This window comes from Momordica charantia, assembly GCF_013281855.1.
Source record: "Momordica charantia cultivar OHB3-1 chromosome 3 unlocalized genomic scaffold, Mcharantia_2.0 BLBB01000003.1, whole genome shotgun sequence".
Lineage (NCBI taxonomy): Eukaryota > Viridiplantae > Streptophyta > Magnoliopsida > Cucurbitales > Cucurbitaceae > Momordica > Momordica charantia.
Genome location: NW_028275161.1, coordinates 14,545,478 through 14,561,470, shown reverse-complemented (window position 1 = coordinate 14,561,470; position 15,993 = coordinate 14,545,478). Strand labels below are relative to the sequence as shown.

The 15,993-nt window shown below is 35.9% G+C and overlaps 2 protein-coding genes across 2 annotated transcripts; both read left to right on the top strand.

Annotated features, from left to right (window-relative positions):
* The first annotated feature begins 830 nt into the window (after positions 1-830).
* LOC111020474 (protein NUCLEAR FUSION DEFECTIVE 4) lies at positions 831-3,093 on the top strand. The gene has a single exon (XM_088121318.1). It carries the CDS (start codon positions 1,113-1,115, stop codon positions 2,832-2,834), a length of 1,722 nt encoding a protein of 573 aa, XP_087977444.1. The 5' UTR covers positions 831-1,112; the 3' UTR covers positions 2,835-3,093.
* Positions 3,094-8,913: 5,820 nt separating this feature from the next.
* Positions 8,914-10,632, top strand: LOC111020473 (protein NUCLEAR FUSION DEFECTIVE 4-like). Its single transcript, XM_022297157.2, has one exon. It carries the CDS (start codon positions 8,914-8,916, stop codon positions 10,615-10,617), a length of 1,704 nt encoding a protein of 567 aa, XP_022152849.2. The 3' UTR covers positions 10,618-10,632.
* The last annotated feature ends 5,361 nt before the right edge of the window (positions 10,633-15,993 follow it).

Sequence of the window (15,993 nt, the reverse complement as noted above, 5' to 3'; positions counted from 1 at the left end):
TTGTTTTATATAACACCTAATTTCATTAGTGATAGATGGTAAATCACACAAACCATCTCTAAACGAATTATAAAAACATTACATTTAAGCTAATATTTTGAAAGTAAGTATTATAGTTTTCAAATTGTATAGAGTAAAAAATTTTGGGTTAAATTGTAATAATTATATAGCTCGACAATTTGGTTATATCAATTTTTAGGGGTAGTTTGAATAGTCCGTGGATCATGAACTTGAATACCTTTGCCATCTAAAAATGATTGATTGAATTGAAAATTCATAACTGTGATTGTAATAATTACGTTTGCAATCTCTCCAAAATAAAATGTCTGTTTTTTAAGTACAACGTTTATCCAAAATGTCTTATACATCCATAAATCAAATAATTCAACATCCATACCAAAATAAATTGATAACTTCCTTAATTTTTATCCTTTGCATTTTTTAATTTTATAAATTCCTTACTTTTTTCAAAAAGATGTCCATTTATCTATATTTTATCTTGATTTATCCATAAAATGTAAACTCGATATTTCTTTCTTCAAAGAAAAATCTCATACTTCTTTCTTTTTTCTTTTATATTAATAAAATAAATATAGGGTCTCCCCGACTATCATGTTAACTTGACCACGATAAAAGGATCATCCTAAGATCTCACATGACTATTGAGAATCAAGAGGAAAACAAGGTTACCCATGAACTTGTTGGTGGATCACTTGGTGGTTAATGGTTATGGCAGCAGCAAAACTATTTTCCAAATCCAAAATTTAGATATGGATGAAATTTTGAACAGTATCCCCTACACTATAGGAAACAAATTAAACCAATCAATATCGATATAAAATTAAAACAAAAGCGGATAGGAAATCAATCTAAATCAAGCAATTTACAGATTATAATTTGAATTAAAACTCCAACTATTTAATCTCCCATTACCTCCTTACTTTTTTCCACTCCACAATCATAATCATTGATCCGCACATCTTCCAAGGCAGAGCACTTAGCACCACTTTCTTCTTCTTCCTCCTCCGTTTGTCTCTGTTTTTGTTTCATGATCTGAAAATTTAATCTCAACTTTTTCACCCAAATTAAGAAAACAGAAGAAGAAATCCAAAATGGGTGCTGACACAGGGAGCACGCCCGGCGACGGCGGCGGAAGCGAGGTGGTCCGGTTCACGCTGCAGGTGCTTAAGGGGCGGTGGTTCACGGTGTTTGCGACGTTGCTGATCATGGCCGGCGCCGGCGCGACGTATCTGTTCGGGACGTACTCGAAACAGATCAAATCGACGCTGGGATACGATCAGACGACGCTGAATCTGATGGGGTTTTTCAAGGATTTCGGGGCGAACGTCGGCGTGCTCTCCGGCCTGGTGGCGGAGGTAACGCCGACGTGGTTCGTGCTCCTCCTCGGATCCGCCTTGAATTTCACCGGCTACTTCATGATCTGGCTCGCCGTCACCGGCCGAATCGCGAAGCCGGCGGTCTGGCAGATGTGTCTCTACATCTGCGTCGGAGCGAATTCGCAGAACTTCGCGAACACCGGCGCTCTGGTGACCTGCATCCAGAATTTCCCCGAGGGCCGCGGCGCTATGATGGGGCTTTTGAAGGGCCTCACCGGCCTCAGTGGCGCGATTCTCACGCAGATTTACCACGCCGCGTACGGCGATGACGCCACGTCGCTCATCCTCCTAATCGCGTGGCTCCCGGCCGCGCTCTCCGTCGTGTTCGTCTTCACGATTCGGAAGCTCAGTGACGATTACCAGAGACAGCCGAATGAGAGGAAAGTTTTTTACCATTTCCTCTTTGTCTCAATCGGGCTCGCAGTCTTCATCATGGCGATGAATCTCGCTCAGAAGGCAGTCGAATTCAATCGCGCAGCTTACGCCGGAAGCGCCACCGTCGCCTGCCTTTTCCTCTTCCTCCCTCTGCTTATCGTAATCAGAGAAGAGCTCAGGATCTGCAACACAAACAAAAACCAGCCAATCGAAAACCCAAAACCAATCGAACTCAAACCCAAAATCGCCGTCCAAGAATCAAAAGAAGAGAAGGAATACCCACCACCGGAATCGTGTTTCTCCAACATCTCCCACAAGCCGGAAAGAGGACAAGATTACACAATCCTACAAGCCCTCCTCAGCTGGGATATGTTGGTTCTGTTCATCGCGACATTCTGCGGATTGGGGACGAGCTTGACGTCGGTGGACAATTTGGGGCAAATCGGCGAATCCCTCGGCTACCCAACGAAAACTGTGAGCTCGTTCGTCTCGTTGGTCAGCATCTGGAATTACTTCGGCCGAATCTTTTCTGGGTTCGTCTCGGAGATTCTCCTGGAGAAATTCAAATTCCCTCGGCCATTAATGATGACTCTGGCCCTCCTCCTGTCCTGCGTCGGCCAGCTTCTGATCGCCTTCCCGGTGCCGGGCTCCGTCTACTTGGCGTCGATCATAATCGGGTTCACCTTCGGGGCTCAGCTTCCACTGCTGTTCGCCATAATTTCGGAGCTGTTTGGGCTCAAATATTTCTCGACTCTGTTCAACTTCGGGCAAATCGCGAGCCCGTTGGGGTCGTACATTCTGAACGTGCAGGTCACCGGAAAGCTGTACGATAAACAGGCGCTGAAGCAGCTGAGGGAAAAGGGGCTCGACAGGTCGGCCGTGAAGGAGCTGGTTTGTCTCGGGAAGCAGTGTTACAGGGAGTCGTTTTCGTTGACGGCCGGGGTTACGTTCGCCGGAGCTCTGATTTCGCTGATTTTGGTGGTGAGGACTCGCGAGTTTTACAGAGGGGACATTTACAAGAAGTTCAGAGACGATGAGAAGAACGAGGAGACCCAAACCTGACAGTTCCGGTTTCTTAGTGGGCCGGCCCAACTCAGAATATATATATTTTTTAATTTTCTTTTTATATTCGTCTGTATTTGTCGTAGTTTCTACTCTCCATATCAAAACTTCATCATTTGAATACATATATATATATATATATATAAATAATATATATATATGTGTATGGCAAACGTGAACTTTACTACTTAATCTATGTAATCTATGACATTTTTGGTAGGTAGCCAAGTAATCAAATATGAGTTTAACTCAACGATAATTGACACCTGTTTATAACCAAGAAAAAAGTCATGAGTTCGAATTTCTCTACTCCTATCTCTTGTACTAAAAAAAAATAAAAACTGCATTTAGATTATCGTTTTATCTGGTTGTTAAAATATTTTAATAGAAAAATATTAACATTCGATAAAATAGTTAGAAGTTAGAATGCAACATAATTTGTTGGTTTCGAATTCAACATTTGTATGTACTAAAAATTAAAATTTTACATTGTAGAAAGGGAAATTTTCATTGGAACTACTTCAAATAACACATATAATGTGTGTTGAATGAAGGGGAGAGTAGGACCATTAATAGGTTTCTTTATCCATATTATAATTTTTATATTAGATTATAATTTAAGATTAGGGGATAATTAATTATTTTTAATTTTTGCACATTTATTTATCATTTAGTATTAATATTTGAATGGAAGTGTAAAATTATAGCCCACATACCAAAGTGAGATTGATAGCCTCGACAGATTCAAAATGATGTTTGAGTTGATCACCGCCGCACCTCTACTATGTTGCCCACCTTCTGCTCCCTCATCATCGCCTCTAGATTATGAAAGTTCTCTGAACCAAGATGCAATGAGGATGAAGAGTATCCCAAGAAATCGCACGTGGGTGACCTCTCAAATTTTGTGCTTTTGATAACTCTTCAAAATGCCCTGATGATGAAGCTATGAACCATACATAACAATGTTGCATTTGATTTTGTTAATTGCAACAGCACTATCGACATCCAACATTGACATCCTCAACACCCAACCATCGTCCACCATCACAAAAACCAGCAAGAAAGAAGGATCCTCCTTGGAAATCGTCTCCATAATAATAAGAGAAATCCCTATTATATCTCGATCCATGCTACTTCTTCAAAAAAACCCATGGAAGAACTGAAATAGACTCTAAAAAGAACTCAATCGGAAGACTGAGAGAAAACACACACCATTCACATAGAGAAGGAGTGTGATGAAGCAGGCCACTGACCACTGCGCACCCCTTCCCCACTTTTTTCTCTAACTTCTTTGAAAAATATTGGAAATGATCAAACTAATGAACCAACATTAAACGAATTACTCTCTCATGATCATCAATTAGCAACAAATCATGCTCAATTAGCATGATGATTACTGCCAATATCATGGGTCAAATTCCACCTGCTATGGAAGGAATATCACACCTCATAACAAAATCTATTTCAAATACCATGAGATTTCCCTTAGTGAGCCATCTTTGAGAATTTCCTTAAAAAGCAATTCTTCCCGTTTCTTTGTCAATATAACATTACTTCCTTGGACAACTTGCATCAGACAGTAATGCTTCCTTATTGTATCGGTTTCTATTTTATTAGTTTTCTTTCCTAGTAAGTCTTTTGTGCAAATGTCTATATTTATTCATTGTTTTTCTTTGACAGAGGGTAATTGGAATCAATTGAGTTCCTTTGCAGCAACTTGTTTGTTTTATTTTATTGTATCAGAGCTATTTTGCACAAAAGAAAAGAAGTAAACACTTGCTGGAAATCAAGTCTACTCATGGCCAAAACTGAAATTAAGTTGTCTATTCAAACATTTCACCAATTCTCAAGTTTGATTTCAATCAAACTCAACTCCACAAACTACCTTCTGTGGAAATCTTAGATCTTGCCTCCCATAAGAAACTTGGGAATTGAGCATCATCTACATGGAGATCAGCCACCAAAAGCAAATATTGTGGAAGGAAATGATGAACTTGCTTCCAACACTCAACATTGGATAAACAATGATGGTCTCCTTACTTCATGGATGTTAGGAACCATATCTGAAGAGGTACTCTCAATGATAGAAAGTTGTGAGATTGCACATCAAATTTGGAAGTCACTCGAGGAGCAGCTGGTTACCCTGACGAAAGAAAACGAACTACATCTAAATGAGATGTTGATCAACTTGAAGAAAGGAAATCAGAAAATGGAAGACTACATAAAGAAATTTAATTCAATCAGTGACAAACTATCTACCATGAAAACACCCTTGGATGATACTACAAAGGTATTCCACTTAGCAAGAGGATTGGGAGGTAAGTATAAAGATTTTAGAGTTGCAATGTTATCAAAACCACCATATCCCTCTTATAATCAATTTGTAATTGCATTGAGAAATCACGAGATTCAACTATGTTTTGATCTAGAGGAAGAAAAAATGTCTCAAATAGATCATAATCAAGCCTTCCTTGGACAAAGAGGTAGATTTAGAGGAAGAAGAGGAAGAAATTTCAGTTCAAGGGGAAAGGAAGAGGGAGCTTCCAACAACATACCAATTACTCTCTTTAATGCAGACCATTCTCCTCGAAAGATTCAGACATATCCTCCTTAACAACGAAACAAGTCCAAGGATAGAAAAATTCAATGTCAGATATGTGGAAAAGATAACCACTCAGCATTAGAGTGTTGGAATAGATTTGATAAATCTTATTAATCCGAGGAAATTCCCAAGTCCTTTACTACTCTAAGCTTCGATGAACAAATTGATCGAGTCTTGTTTGCAGATTCAGGAGCCTCTGCCCATGCCATGAATGATACAGGTAAGCTCACAATTTAAAATTTACAATGACAGTGAACAAATTATATATTGGAGATGGTAAAGGTCTTGACATAACTCACATTGGAAATGACTCTATTAATGCTAGTTTAAACAAGCTTAAACTAAATAATGTGCTCGTTGTTCCTGAAATTAAAAAACATTTGCTGTCTATGAGTAAATTAGCTTTAGACAACAATTGCTCCATCATTTTTAATGCTAATGGTTTTGTGATTAAGAATCAATAGGGACAGATTCTGGGCAAAGGAATTAAACGAGAAGGCCTCTATGCCTTAGTGAGGAAAATCAAGAAGCCTTCCCAGCCTTTATAACCACTACAAACAATAATAAGGCCTCTTATTCTTTGTGGTATAAGAGAATGGGACAATCCAATGATCTTTATCTTAAGTATCTTAGTGATTCTCATCTTTTGAAATTGTCTAATTGGAAAGACCAAACTCTATTTGTGATTGTTGTCAAATGAGTAGAAACAACAACTTATCTTTTAAATCTAGCAATAAAATAAACATTTTTCCTTTAGAGAAGATTCATTGTGACTTGTGGGATCCTCTCCTATTGCTTCATGTCAAAATTTCAAGTATTATGTTAGCTTTGTTGATGACTTCTCTAGATTTTGTTGGTTGTATCCTTTAAAGAAAAAATCAGATTTCCTCTCTTGCTTTGTTAAATTTCAAAGACTTGTTGAAAATCATTTGGAAAGAAAGATTAAGTACTTCCAAAGTGATGGTGGTGGTGAATTCACCTCATTCAAGGAAATTCTTGAACAACAAGGCATTTTTCACCAATTTTCTTGTCCTCACACTCCTCAACAAAATGGAGTTGTGGAAAGGAAGCATAGACATATTGTAGAAACTGCGTTAACTCTCCTATTTCGCCCTTAAATTATTGGGTTGATGCTTTTTTTACTGCTATCTTTCTCATAAATAGAATGCCATCAAAATCCATTAACACACAAACTCCCTTTTTTAAACTTTTTGGAAAAGAACCTGATTATAGTGGAATTAAAGTCTTTGACCGCAAATGTTTCCCTTACTTAAGAGATTACAACAAAAGCAAATTATCAAAGAGAACCTATCCTTACATTTTTATGGGTTATAGTCCTATCTATAAAGGGTATAGATGTTTAGATGCTTCATCTAATGGAATTTACAAATCAAGACATGTAATATTTGATGAAAGCAAGTTCCCATTTGAAAAACAAATCAAAACTAACAAAAATAAAACTAACAAAAATAAAGAAGAAAACTCTTTAGTTGTTTCTAAATGTACAGGATTTGAAGATTGGTTTCACGCCAACAATAAAAGGGGAGGATCAGCCATCAACACCAATACAAAAAGCAAGGAGATGAACCAATTAAACCACAAAAGAAATCAATACAAACTGATTGAAGAGCCAACACCAGATGTTACTCAAGATGGAGAAGAACAAAACATATGGCCACCTATACCTACTGATTGCTCACAAGAGGAGCAATCCACCCCTTCATCCAGACAACAAAATATAGATGGTCCAAGAACTCCCTCCACTGCCATCACCAATAACCAACATGAGATTTTTGCATCTGGAAACACTCCGAATAATGAGGAAAACCCTAGTCATATACCTCAAAGCAGATTTTAAACAAACAACAGGTATCTCAATTGCCAGATATAAATAAAAATTTAACTATTGACATTTTTCCATCTCTTGCAGACACAAACGCAACAAATCAGTCAAACTCCAGGCAAGAACAACCACAAAATAGAAGTCAAGCAATTGGAAAAATAGCTTTCAAGGATCAAGCCTCATCAATACATTCTATGTTCACAAGAAGTAGACTTAGAGAAAATCTCCATCCGAAAGAAATTGAACCTTTGGACAAGGAGAACCAAATAAGCCACAAAGCTTTCCTAGCTCTTGATCCTACCAGTGAACTAAAAAACTACAAAGCAGCCCTAAAAATTCCTCATGGAGGAAGAAATGAAGGCCTTCATACAAAATCACACATAGGAACTAGTTGATCCTCCTCAATCCACCAACATAATTGGATCAAAATGGATATTCAAGACAAAATTTAAGGAGGATGGATCCATAGAAAGATACAAGGCACGTCTTGTAGTCCAAGGATATTCTCAAGTAGAAGGAGTAGATTACGAAGAAACCTTTAGTCCAGTAGTCAAACCAACGATCATTAGACTAATCATAACCATAGCTATTACTGCTAGATGGGACTTGAGACAACTCAATGTCAAAAATGCCCTTCTTTATGGATTTCTTGCTCTCAAGCTGATCCCTTGAAAGACCTTGGAGACCTTCACTTCTTCCTTGGGATAGAAGTTACTCAACTACCTACTGGAGTGTTCTTGTCTCAATCAAAATATGCACAAGGAATCTTAGACAAAGCAAAGATGATGGAGGCTTCTCAACTCAGCACACCCATGGCGGTCACAACCACCACATCAACTAATGACAATAATTTAGTGGATGCAACTGAAAATAGAAGTATAGTGGGATCATTACTATACCTAACTCTCATTAGACCAGATACAGGTTCGTGCATCTTGGGGGTGGGGGTTCGAACTTATGACCTTTTGAACAAAGATAAGTGTCTTAACCACTTGAGCTATATTCGATTTGACAAAAATTCTTAGTAGATTTAATTAGACACTAAATCTCTTTAACCTTCCAAGAAATATAAATGATTTTGCCTAAAATAATTTTGTCTCATCAGGTAAATCAATTATACCTAATATACCTAGTATATTGCACATTTATATAAATCCATTATATAACGATATATTGATATACCATCAATATATCTAATAATCTTATTGGGTAAAAAAAAAAAAGAACATTAGTTTTTAATAGAATGTGGAACCTAACAAATTTAAAACTACCAAACTTTCGTACCCATACAAAATATATATACAAAAGTATTCATATTTCCATAGAACTCATTTGGAGAGAAAAGTTTGATAAAAGAGATAACAACTAAAAGAAAATAACTAAAACCTAGCTACTTTTTTAATTTCTTTAGCTAAAAGCTAGTACGTTGTTGGCAGACTATATCGGGAGGAAGTTTTCACTTTGTGTTTTCTTGCAAACCATTTTGCATCATTAGATTCTACCGATGTTGCGTGGGGCAGAAATTTGGTACATAATAAACTGTAGAACTGAATTCCTTTTATATAAGAAACCAAATTGAAAAGTAAAATCCCATCTCATAAAACAATTCTCATTCTTCCCACTAATCAGCGACCATGGGCGACAACAACCATGCAGCAGCGAGTTGGCATTTCGTGAAACAAGTTGCAGAAGGGCGATGGTTTTCAGTATTCGCATCGTTTCTGATCATGATCGGCGCCGGTTCAACTTACCTCTTCGGAACATACTCAAAACTCTTGAAGACCCAATTCGATTACGACCAAACCCAAGTTAACACCTTGGGATTTGCCAAAGATCTCGGCTCCAACTTCGGAGTTTTCGCCGGACTTCTCGCCGAGGTGGCTCCCTCGTGGGTCCTTTTCCTCGTCGGCTCATCCCTCAACTTCTTCAGCTACTTCATGATTTGGCTCTCCGTCACCCGCCGCATTGCCAACCCCCAATTCTGGCACATGTGCCTCTACATTTGCTTGGCTGCAAATTCCCAGAATTTCGCCAACACTGCAGTCCTCGTCACGAGCGTCAAAAACTTTCCGGAGCGACGGGGGATCATCCTGGGGCTCCTCAAGGGCTTCGTCGGGATCGGAGGCGCCATCTTGACGCAGATGTATTTAGCCATTTACGGCCACGAAAACCAGGCCAGTGTGATTCTCCTTCTAGCGTGGTTCCCCTCGGTCATATCCTTTGTGTTTGTGCTCTCCATTCGAACCATCAAAGTCCGGAAACACCCGGAGGAGCTCAAAGTGTTTTACCATTTGCTTTATGTCTCCATAATTCTGGCGCTCTATATCTTGTTCTTGACCTTAACCCAAAAGCAGGCTGTTTTCTCCCACGCTGGCTACGTGGGTGGCGCCTCCGTGATTGTGTGCTTGTTGTGTCTCCCCCTTTTGATTGCCATTAGAGAAGAATTCATGCTGTTCAATCTCAACAAACAAAACCAGGACGGACACGTCGCTGTTTTGATCCATGACCAAAAACCTCCGCCCAAAAGGGCATTGGAGGAGGACGCTATAGACAGTGTTTCAATCAAGCCGGAAAGAGGAGATGACTTCACCATCTTTCAAGCTCTCCTCAGTAAAGACATGGCTCTTCTTTTCATAGCTACACTTTCAGGATGTGGCTCGTCTATTGCCGCCATTGACAATATAGGCCAAATCGCGGAGTCGCTTCAATACCCGCCTCACTCCATAGCAATTTTCGTCTCCTGGGTCTCCATATTCAATTTCTTCGGCCGCGTCTTCTCCGGCTTCATCTCCGAAACCCTTATGGTCAAATACAAATTACCTCGCCCTCTCATGTTCGCCTCCTCCTTTCTCCTTACCTGCATTGGCCAGCTCTTAATCGCCTTCCCATATCGCGGCTCAGTCTACGCCGCTTCCTTGATCATTGGTTTCGGGTTTGGAGCCCAAGTTCCATTGCTATTCGCCATAATATCTGAGCTCTTCGGCCTCAAACACTACTCAACGCTCTTCAACTGCGGCCAACTCGCAGTCCCGTTCGGGTCTTATATACTAAATGTGGATGTAATAGGCAAGTTGTACGATATGGAAGCCATAAGACAAGGTGGAAAGAAGACTGGCAAGGGACTAACTTGCACTGGAGCTAATTGCTTTAGTAATTCCTTCACAATTTTGGCAGCAGTGACTTTTTTTGGAGCTCTCTCTTCGCTTGTGCTGGCTTATAGGACTCGAGACTTTTACAAAGGAGAAACGTATAAGAAATATAGAGAAGATATGTGGATTCCTAAAGCAGATATGGAATTCTATTGTTTGGATAACAGGAAAGACCATGAAATCAAATAATTCATTATGACCCAATTATCTCTCCTTTTGTCTCCTTATTGTAATATAAAATATATAGTTATTGAAATAATTCTAGGGAAAACTTCAGAAACAAAGATTAGAAAGAAGCTAATAAGCACTCAATTTTATTTACTATTTCCACTAATCAAAGCTCAATATTTTGTCGAGGATATTGATTTGTTTTTTTGGTAAAGGAACCAAGTGCTAGACAATTGGGTAACCTTGCATTTTATTTTTTAAATTGGACCTCAAAATGAAAATTTCAAGAACTACTATTATTTCTCTATCTTTTTTTTCTAAAATTGACATCCTTCTATATAAATGTGTCCTTTGGTTCGTCATTCATATCTCCGAAATAATTTGAGAGGTTGAAAGATGTGTAAATAAAGTTCCACGTTAGTTAGGGAGATGACGATCTATAATATATAGATGAAGACAATTATTTTCATTAATATAATACCTTTGGTGTGAAACTACAAGTATAATCATAGGGCTAGAAAAACTCATTATTACATATCTCCTCTATATTAAAACTCACCACCTGTAGTATTTGTACTGGCCAATGAGAATATACTGATCCAACCCTTTATGATGATTCGGGAGCAATCTCTTATATATTAAATGACCTAGGTAACATCTCATCTACTGCACCTTATAGTGGACATGAGCGACTATGTAACAACCGAAAAAATATTTATATATTTAAATTATTATTATTTTTAGTTGTTTCTTTTATTTTTTCAAAGATAAACCTTTTTTGTTTTAAAAATTATTTTAAAGATAATTTGTTTTTAAAATTAAAATATATATATATATATATATATATAAATAATTTTATTAAATCTTTATCTCTCCTTTTTAAAAGAGGATTGATTAGGCTTTGTTATAAAAACCCTAAACTCTAGGTTTCATTTTAGATCTAGTTTTCTCTCCAAGAGAAAAAGAAAAGAAGAAAGTTTTGATATTTTATCTCAAACATCGGTAAGTTTTTCTTCCTCATTGTTTTGGTTTTATTTTTCTTGATCTGTAGATCTTTAATTCAGTTTATTGGGAAAAGTTTTGAGGTCTTTGGCTTTTAGAATAAAAGATTTTAAGGACTTTTTGCCCTAAAAATTTTTCATTGTTTTTGGACTATTTTGAGACTTTTTTTTTTTTTTGCATAAAAAGTTTAGTATCCTATAAATTATAGTTGGTTCTTATGATTTTTACATGAAAAATTATATGTTTTTACCAAGTTTTAAATGTTTTCTATAAATTTTTCAGATCTGATTTTTCTATAAAAATTAGTAAATTGTTAATTGTTTTATTGAAAATTCTTGGAAATTTTATTTTATAAAACAGAAAATTTTCCTGATTTAAAATTCCCAAAATTGTAATTGATTATAAGGCTTTTAAACTAGTTTTGTTGAGAAACTTTTTGTAAATTTAGTCTGTATTAATTTCTACCGATTCTTGTAATTTTAAAGTTTGCTATTGTTGATTTTAGAGGCTTTTTAATCCAGTTTTCAGATGTGGTTTTGTAGCCCTAAATCCATATTTTACTTATATAGGATTTAAGGATTGATTTTGGATATTTGTTGTTTTTAGGCCTCTAAGTTGACAACTACAAGGAAGAAGTTAATTAGATTCGTAGGATTTGGGAAAAAGGTAAGTAATTTATCATATCATTTCGAAAACATTGTAAGTAATTTGTTATATCCTTTCGAAAAGTATTGTAAGTGATTTACTGTATCCCTTCGAAAAGTGTTGTAAGTGATTTACCATATCCCTTCAAAAAGTGTTGTAAGTGATTTACCATATCCCTTCGAAAAATATTGTAAGTGAAACTAAAATTTATTTTGGATTTGATATGAAGATTTGAAATTGATATCTTACATATGAAATTCAAGTTTTATTATGGATTTTAAAACTAATTTGGCAATTGATATTATGTTTATTTGCAAAGTATTTGAAGTATTCTTATATGATTGGATAAAGTTTTGTTTAGATTTATTTAAAGGTTTGAAATTGATATTTTGTTTATTTGTGAAAGATTTGAAATCATGTTTTGGAGGATTGATAAAATTTGTTTTAAATTGGTTCAATGTTTTGAATTAATTTAATATTGAAAGTAAGTATTTGCTTTGCATTTTATTTGAAAGATATTTTGATTGATTTGATACGGCTATCTGGATATGCCATGATTTTGTTTTCAGGAACGTTTTGCTTATTTGGGGTTGATAGATTTCTGTTCTGACTTATTTGTGGAAAGACACTTTTGTGGTTTGACATTCCTTGGGGATGAAAATTTATGTGTGTGTTATTCACTTACATGGCCTCACACTTAAGTAACCGTTCTGTTTATTCTGGTCAATATTATTTCGACAACTCTATTCTGGTCGATATTATTTCGACAACTCTATTCTGGTTGATATTCATTCGACAACTCTGATAGAAACTTCTGATTGATTGGTGTTACCGACAGGTAACATATTATGTAGGCTACCCAAATAATGCAACATTCCACTCTAATTTTGAAAGTATGAATGAATGTAACATTGTTTTGAATGTTTGAATGATTTAGTTATTCGAAAGTTTGAAAGTTATACCAAATGTTTTAGAAGAAATTTCGAAAGTCTTGATTGAAAGAAAGTTTGTTTTGAAGGATTTGAAGTTTGATCGAATGAAAGTTTGTTTCGAATGAATGAGAGATTGTTTTGAATCATTAAAAGTTCGTTTTGAATGAATGGAAGTTTGTTTTGATTGACAGGAAATTTTATCTTATTTGAAGACTTTGTTTCTGAAAATCTAGTTTGTTTTGAAAGTTTTGAAAATTGTATTAAATATTTTAAAGGATTTAAAAAGTTTTTATCTGTTCGTATTTTTGTTTACGGATGTTTTGAAAGGAAAATGAATTTCGAAATTCGATATGGAAATTGCTTATTCAGTATTTTTGTACTCATTTTTTCTATTTTCTAAATATTCTTCAGATGAAGGTTTGCATGATCGTTCTGGTAGAAGGTGAAGTTTAGCGTACTGGCATGAGTTTGAAAGTCATCTTCCTATTTAGTTAATTTAGTTTAGAAAAATTCTGTAAAGAAATTGCTTCCGCTCAATAATTTTAGTGTTTAAAGTTTCTTGAAAGTTAGGTTTTCGCATTTTGTCAGAATGACCGTATTAGAAAATACGGTTTGTTATAGACTATATGTTGGAGATGGTACTCCACATTACATATCACACACTGCACAACAACTTTACACACGAGAACAAACATCCTAGAGCTAAACAATGTACTTGTTGTACCAAAAATTAAGAAAAGCTTACTATGCATTAGTTCTTTAACTAAGATAATGAGTGTACCATTATGTTTAATGCTGGTGGATTTGTTGTGAAGAACCAGCAAGACAAGACCTTAGCTAAAGGATTCAAGAAGGCAGGATTTTATGCCCGGGAGAATTACAAACCAAACAATATTTTTCAAGCATTTTCTACTCTACTACATACAATAAAGCTACTTACACTATTTCGCACAAACGAATGGGTCACATGAACGACAAGTTCTTAAAAATTTTACAAAATAATAATCTTATCGAGTTATCTTAGCTGGAAAAAGGAAGAAAATGTGTGTGAGAGTTGTCAATTAAGCAAAAGTTGTAAGGTACCTTTTTAAGGTAATGAAAAATAAAGTTTACATCCGCTTGATAAGATCCATTATGATTTTAAATATTGTCTGCTTTGGGCATAACCCTCATGGCCTTGTTTTTTGTTTCACCCAAAAAATCTCATACCATATATCATGGATCAATCCCTTCCCTAACCAATGTAGGACTTTGGTTGCATTATCCTTACAAACCTAACACCCCTATTCTGTTATGTCATAAGTTTAAGTATTATGTTAATTTTGTGGACGACTACTTTAGATATATTTGGTTCTATCCATTAAAGAACAAAATCAGACTTATTCTCTTCTTTTGTAACATGTCAAACGCTCGTGGAAAATCAATTTGACAGGAAAATAAACGAATTACAAAATGATGGTGGAGGAGAGTTTCAATCCAAAACATTCAAACTACTCTTTGGTTTTACTTTATCAATCTCATATACCTCTCAAGCATTGGGTTGATAGTTTTTATATTGTTTTCATAATCAACCATATATCATCCCCTTTCATGAAATTGTAGGGCAAGCAACCTAACTATAATAACATTAGAGTTTTTGATTGCATATATTTTCCATATCTAAGAAACGTAACAAAGGACAAGTTGTCAAAAAGAACCTACCCATGTGTGTTCATACTTCATAGGTTATATTCCAGCACATAAAGGATATAGATTCATAGACCCATGCTAGAATAAAGTATATATCTCTAGACATGTGAAATTTGATGAAGAATCATTTCTCTTTTGAAGAAGTTCAAAACCAACCAAACTTGAGATAAGAAGCAAACCATACCTGTAAAGAAGAATAAAATCGATGTCCCTAAAATCAAGCTCTTTATCTGAAAATCAAGCTGACAAATCTCCTACTCTTCCTGTCATACCATTATCATCTCAAGCAGTCAATTGAGACCAAAATTCTACTAAGAAGAAATAAAACCCCGAGCTCATTGGGGAAATTTTCATTCAAATTCAGCAACCTCCAATCTCAGTAATTGCTGCTTACCTTCTATAAAATTGTATGGTCAATTATCTTCAACAATGACCATACAATCAGCCATTTTTTTTCTTTCTTTCTTTCTTTCTTTCTTTCTGTTAGTTTCCTTTGCTTTCTTGTGTAATTAGGATCAATCAATCAGAAGATTGATTGTTGCTATTATCCTTGATTTTTCCTTATATGTTTACCTTCGTGTAAGTCTATATGTAGAAGAAGTCTCCACAGGTTTGTTTAAGGGATTGAGTTTCTACAAATAAATAATATACAAGAATTTTCATGGCATCAGAGAATTACACGAAGTGTGTGAAGGATCCTTACAGAAATTTTTATTGATTATTGTTCAAAACTCATAGCCTGAGTCAGCCCTCACAATTCAGTCATTCCATCAATGCTCTAGCTTGATTTATCTCAAGTTAAGCTCCACAAATTATTTGTTATGGAAATCACAAGTTATTCCTCTTGCCTTGGGTTAGAACATCATCTAACCAGCAGTGATGGAATGACGGAACTCTACTCCAAATCCTATCTACTTGAAGCATAAATCTATGACAAATAAGGGAACTTTGCTCCAAATCCTATCTACTTGACTTGGCTCAACAATGATGGTCTTTTAACTTCATGGTCACTTGGAATCATCTATGAGGATGTTATAGCTTATGATTGAAGGATTGGAGATTGCTCATTAGGCATGAAACTCACTTGAAGACAATCAATTACCAACAAAAGTGAAATACATGTCAATGA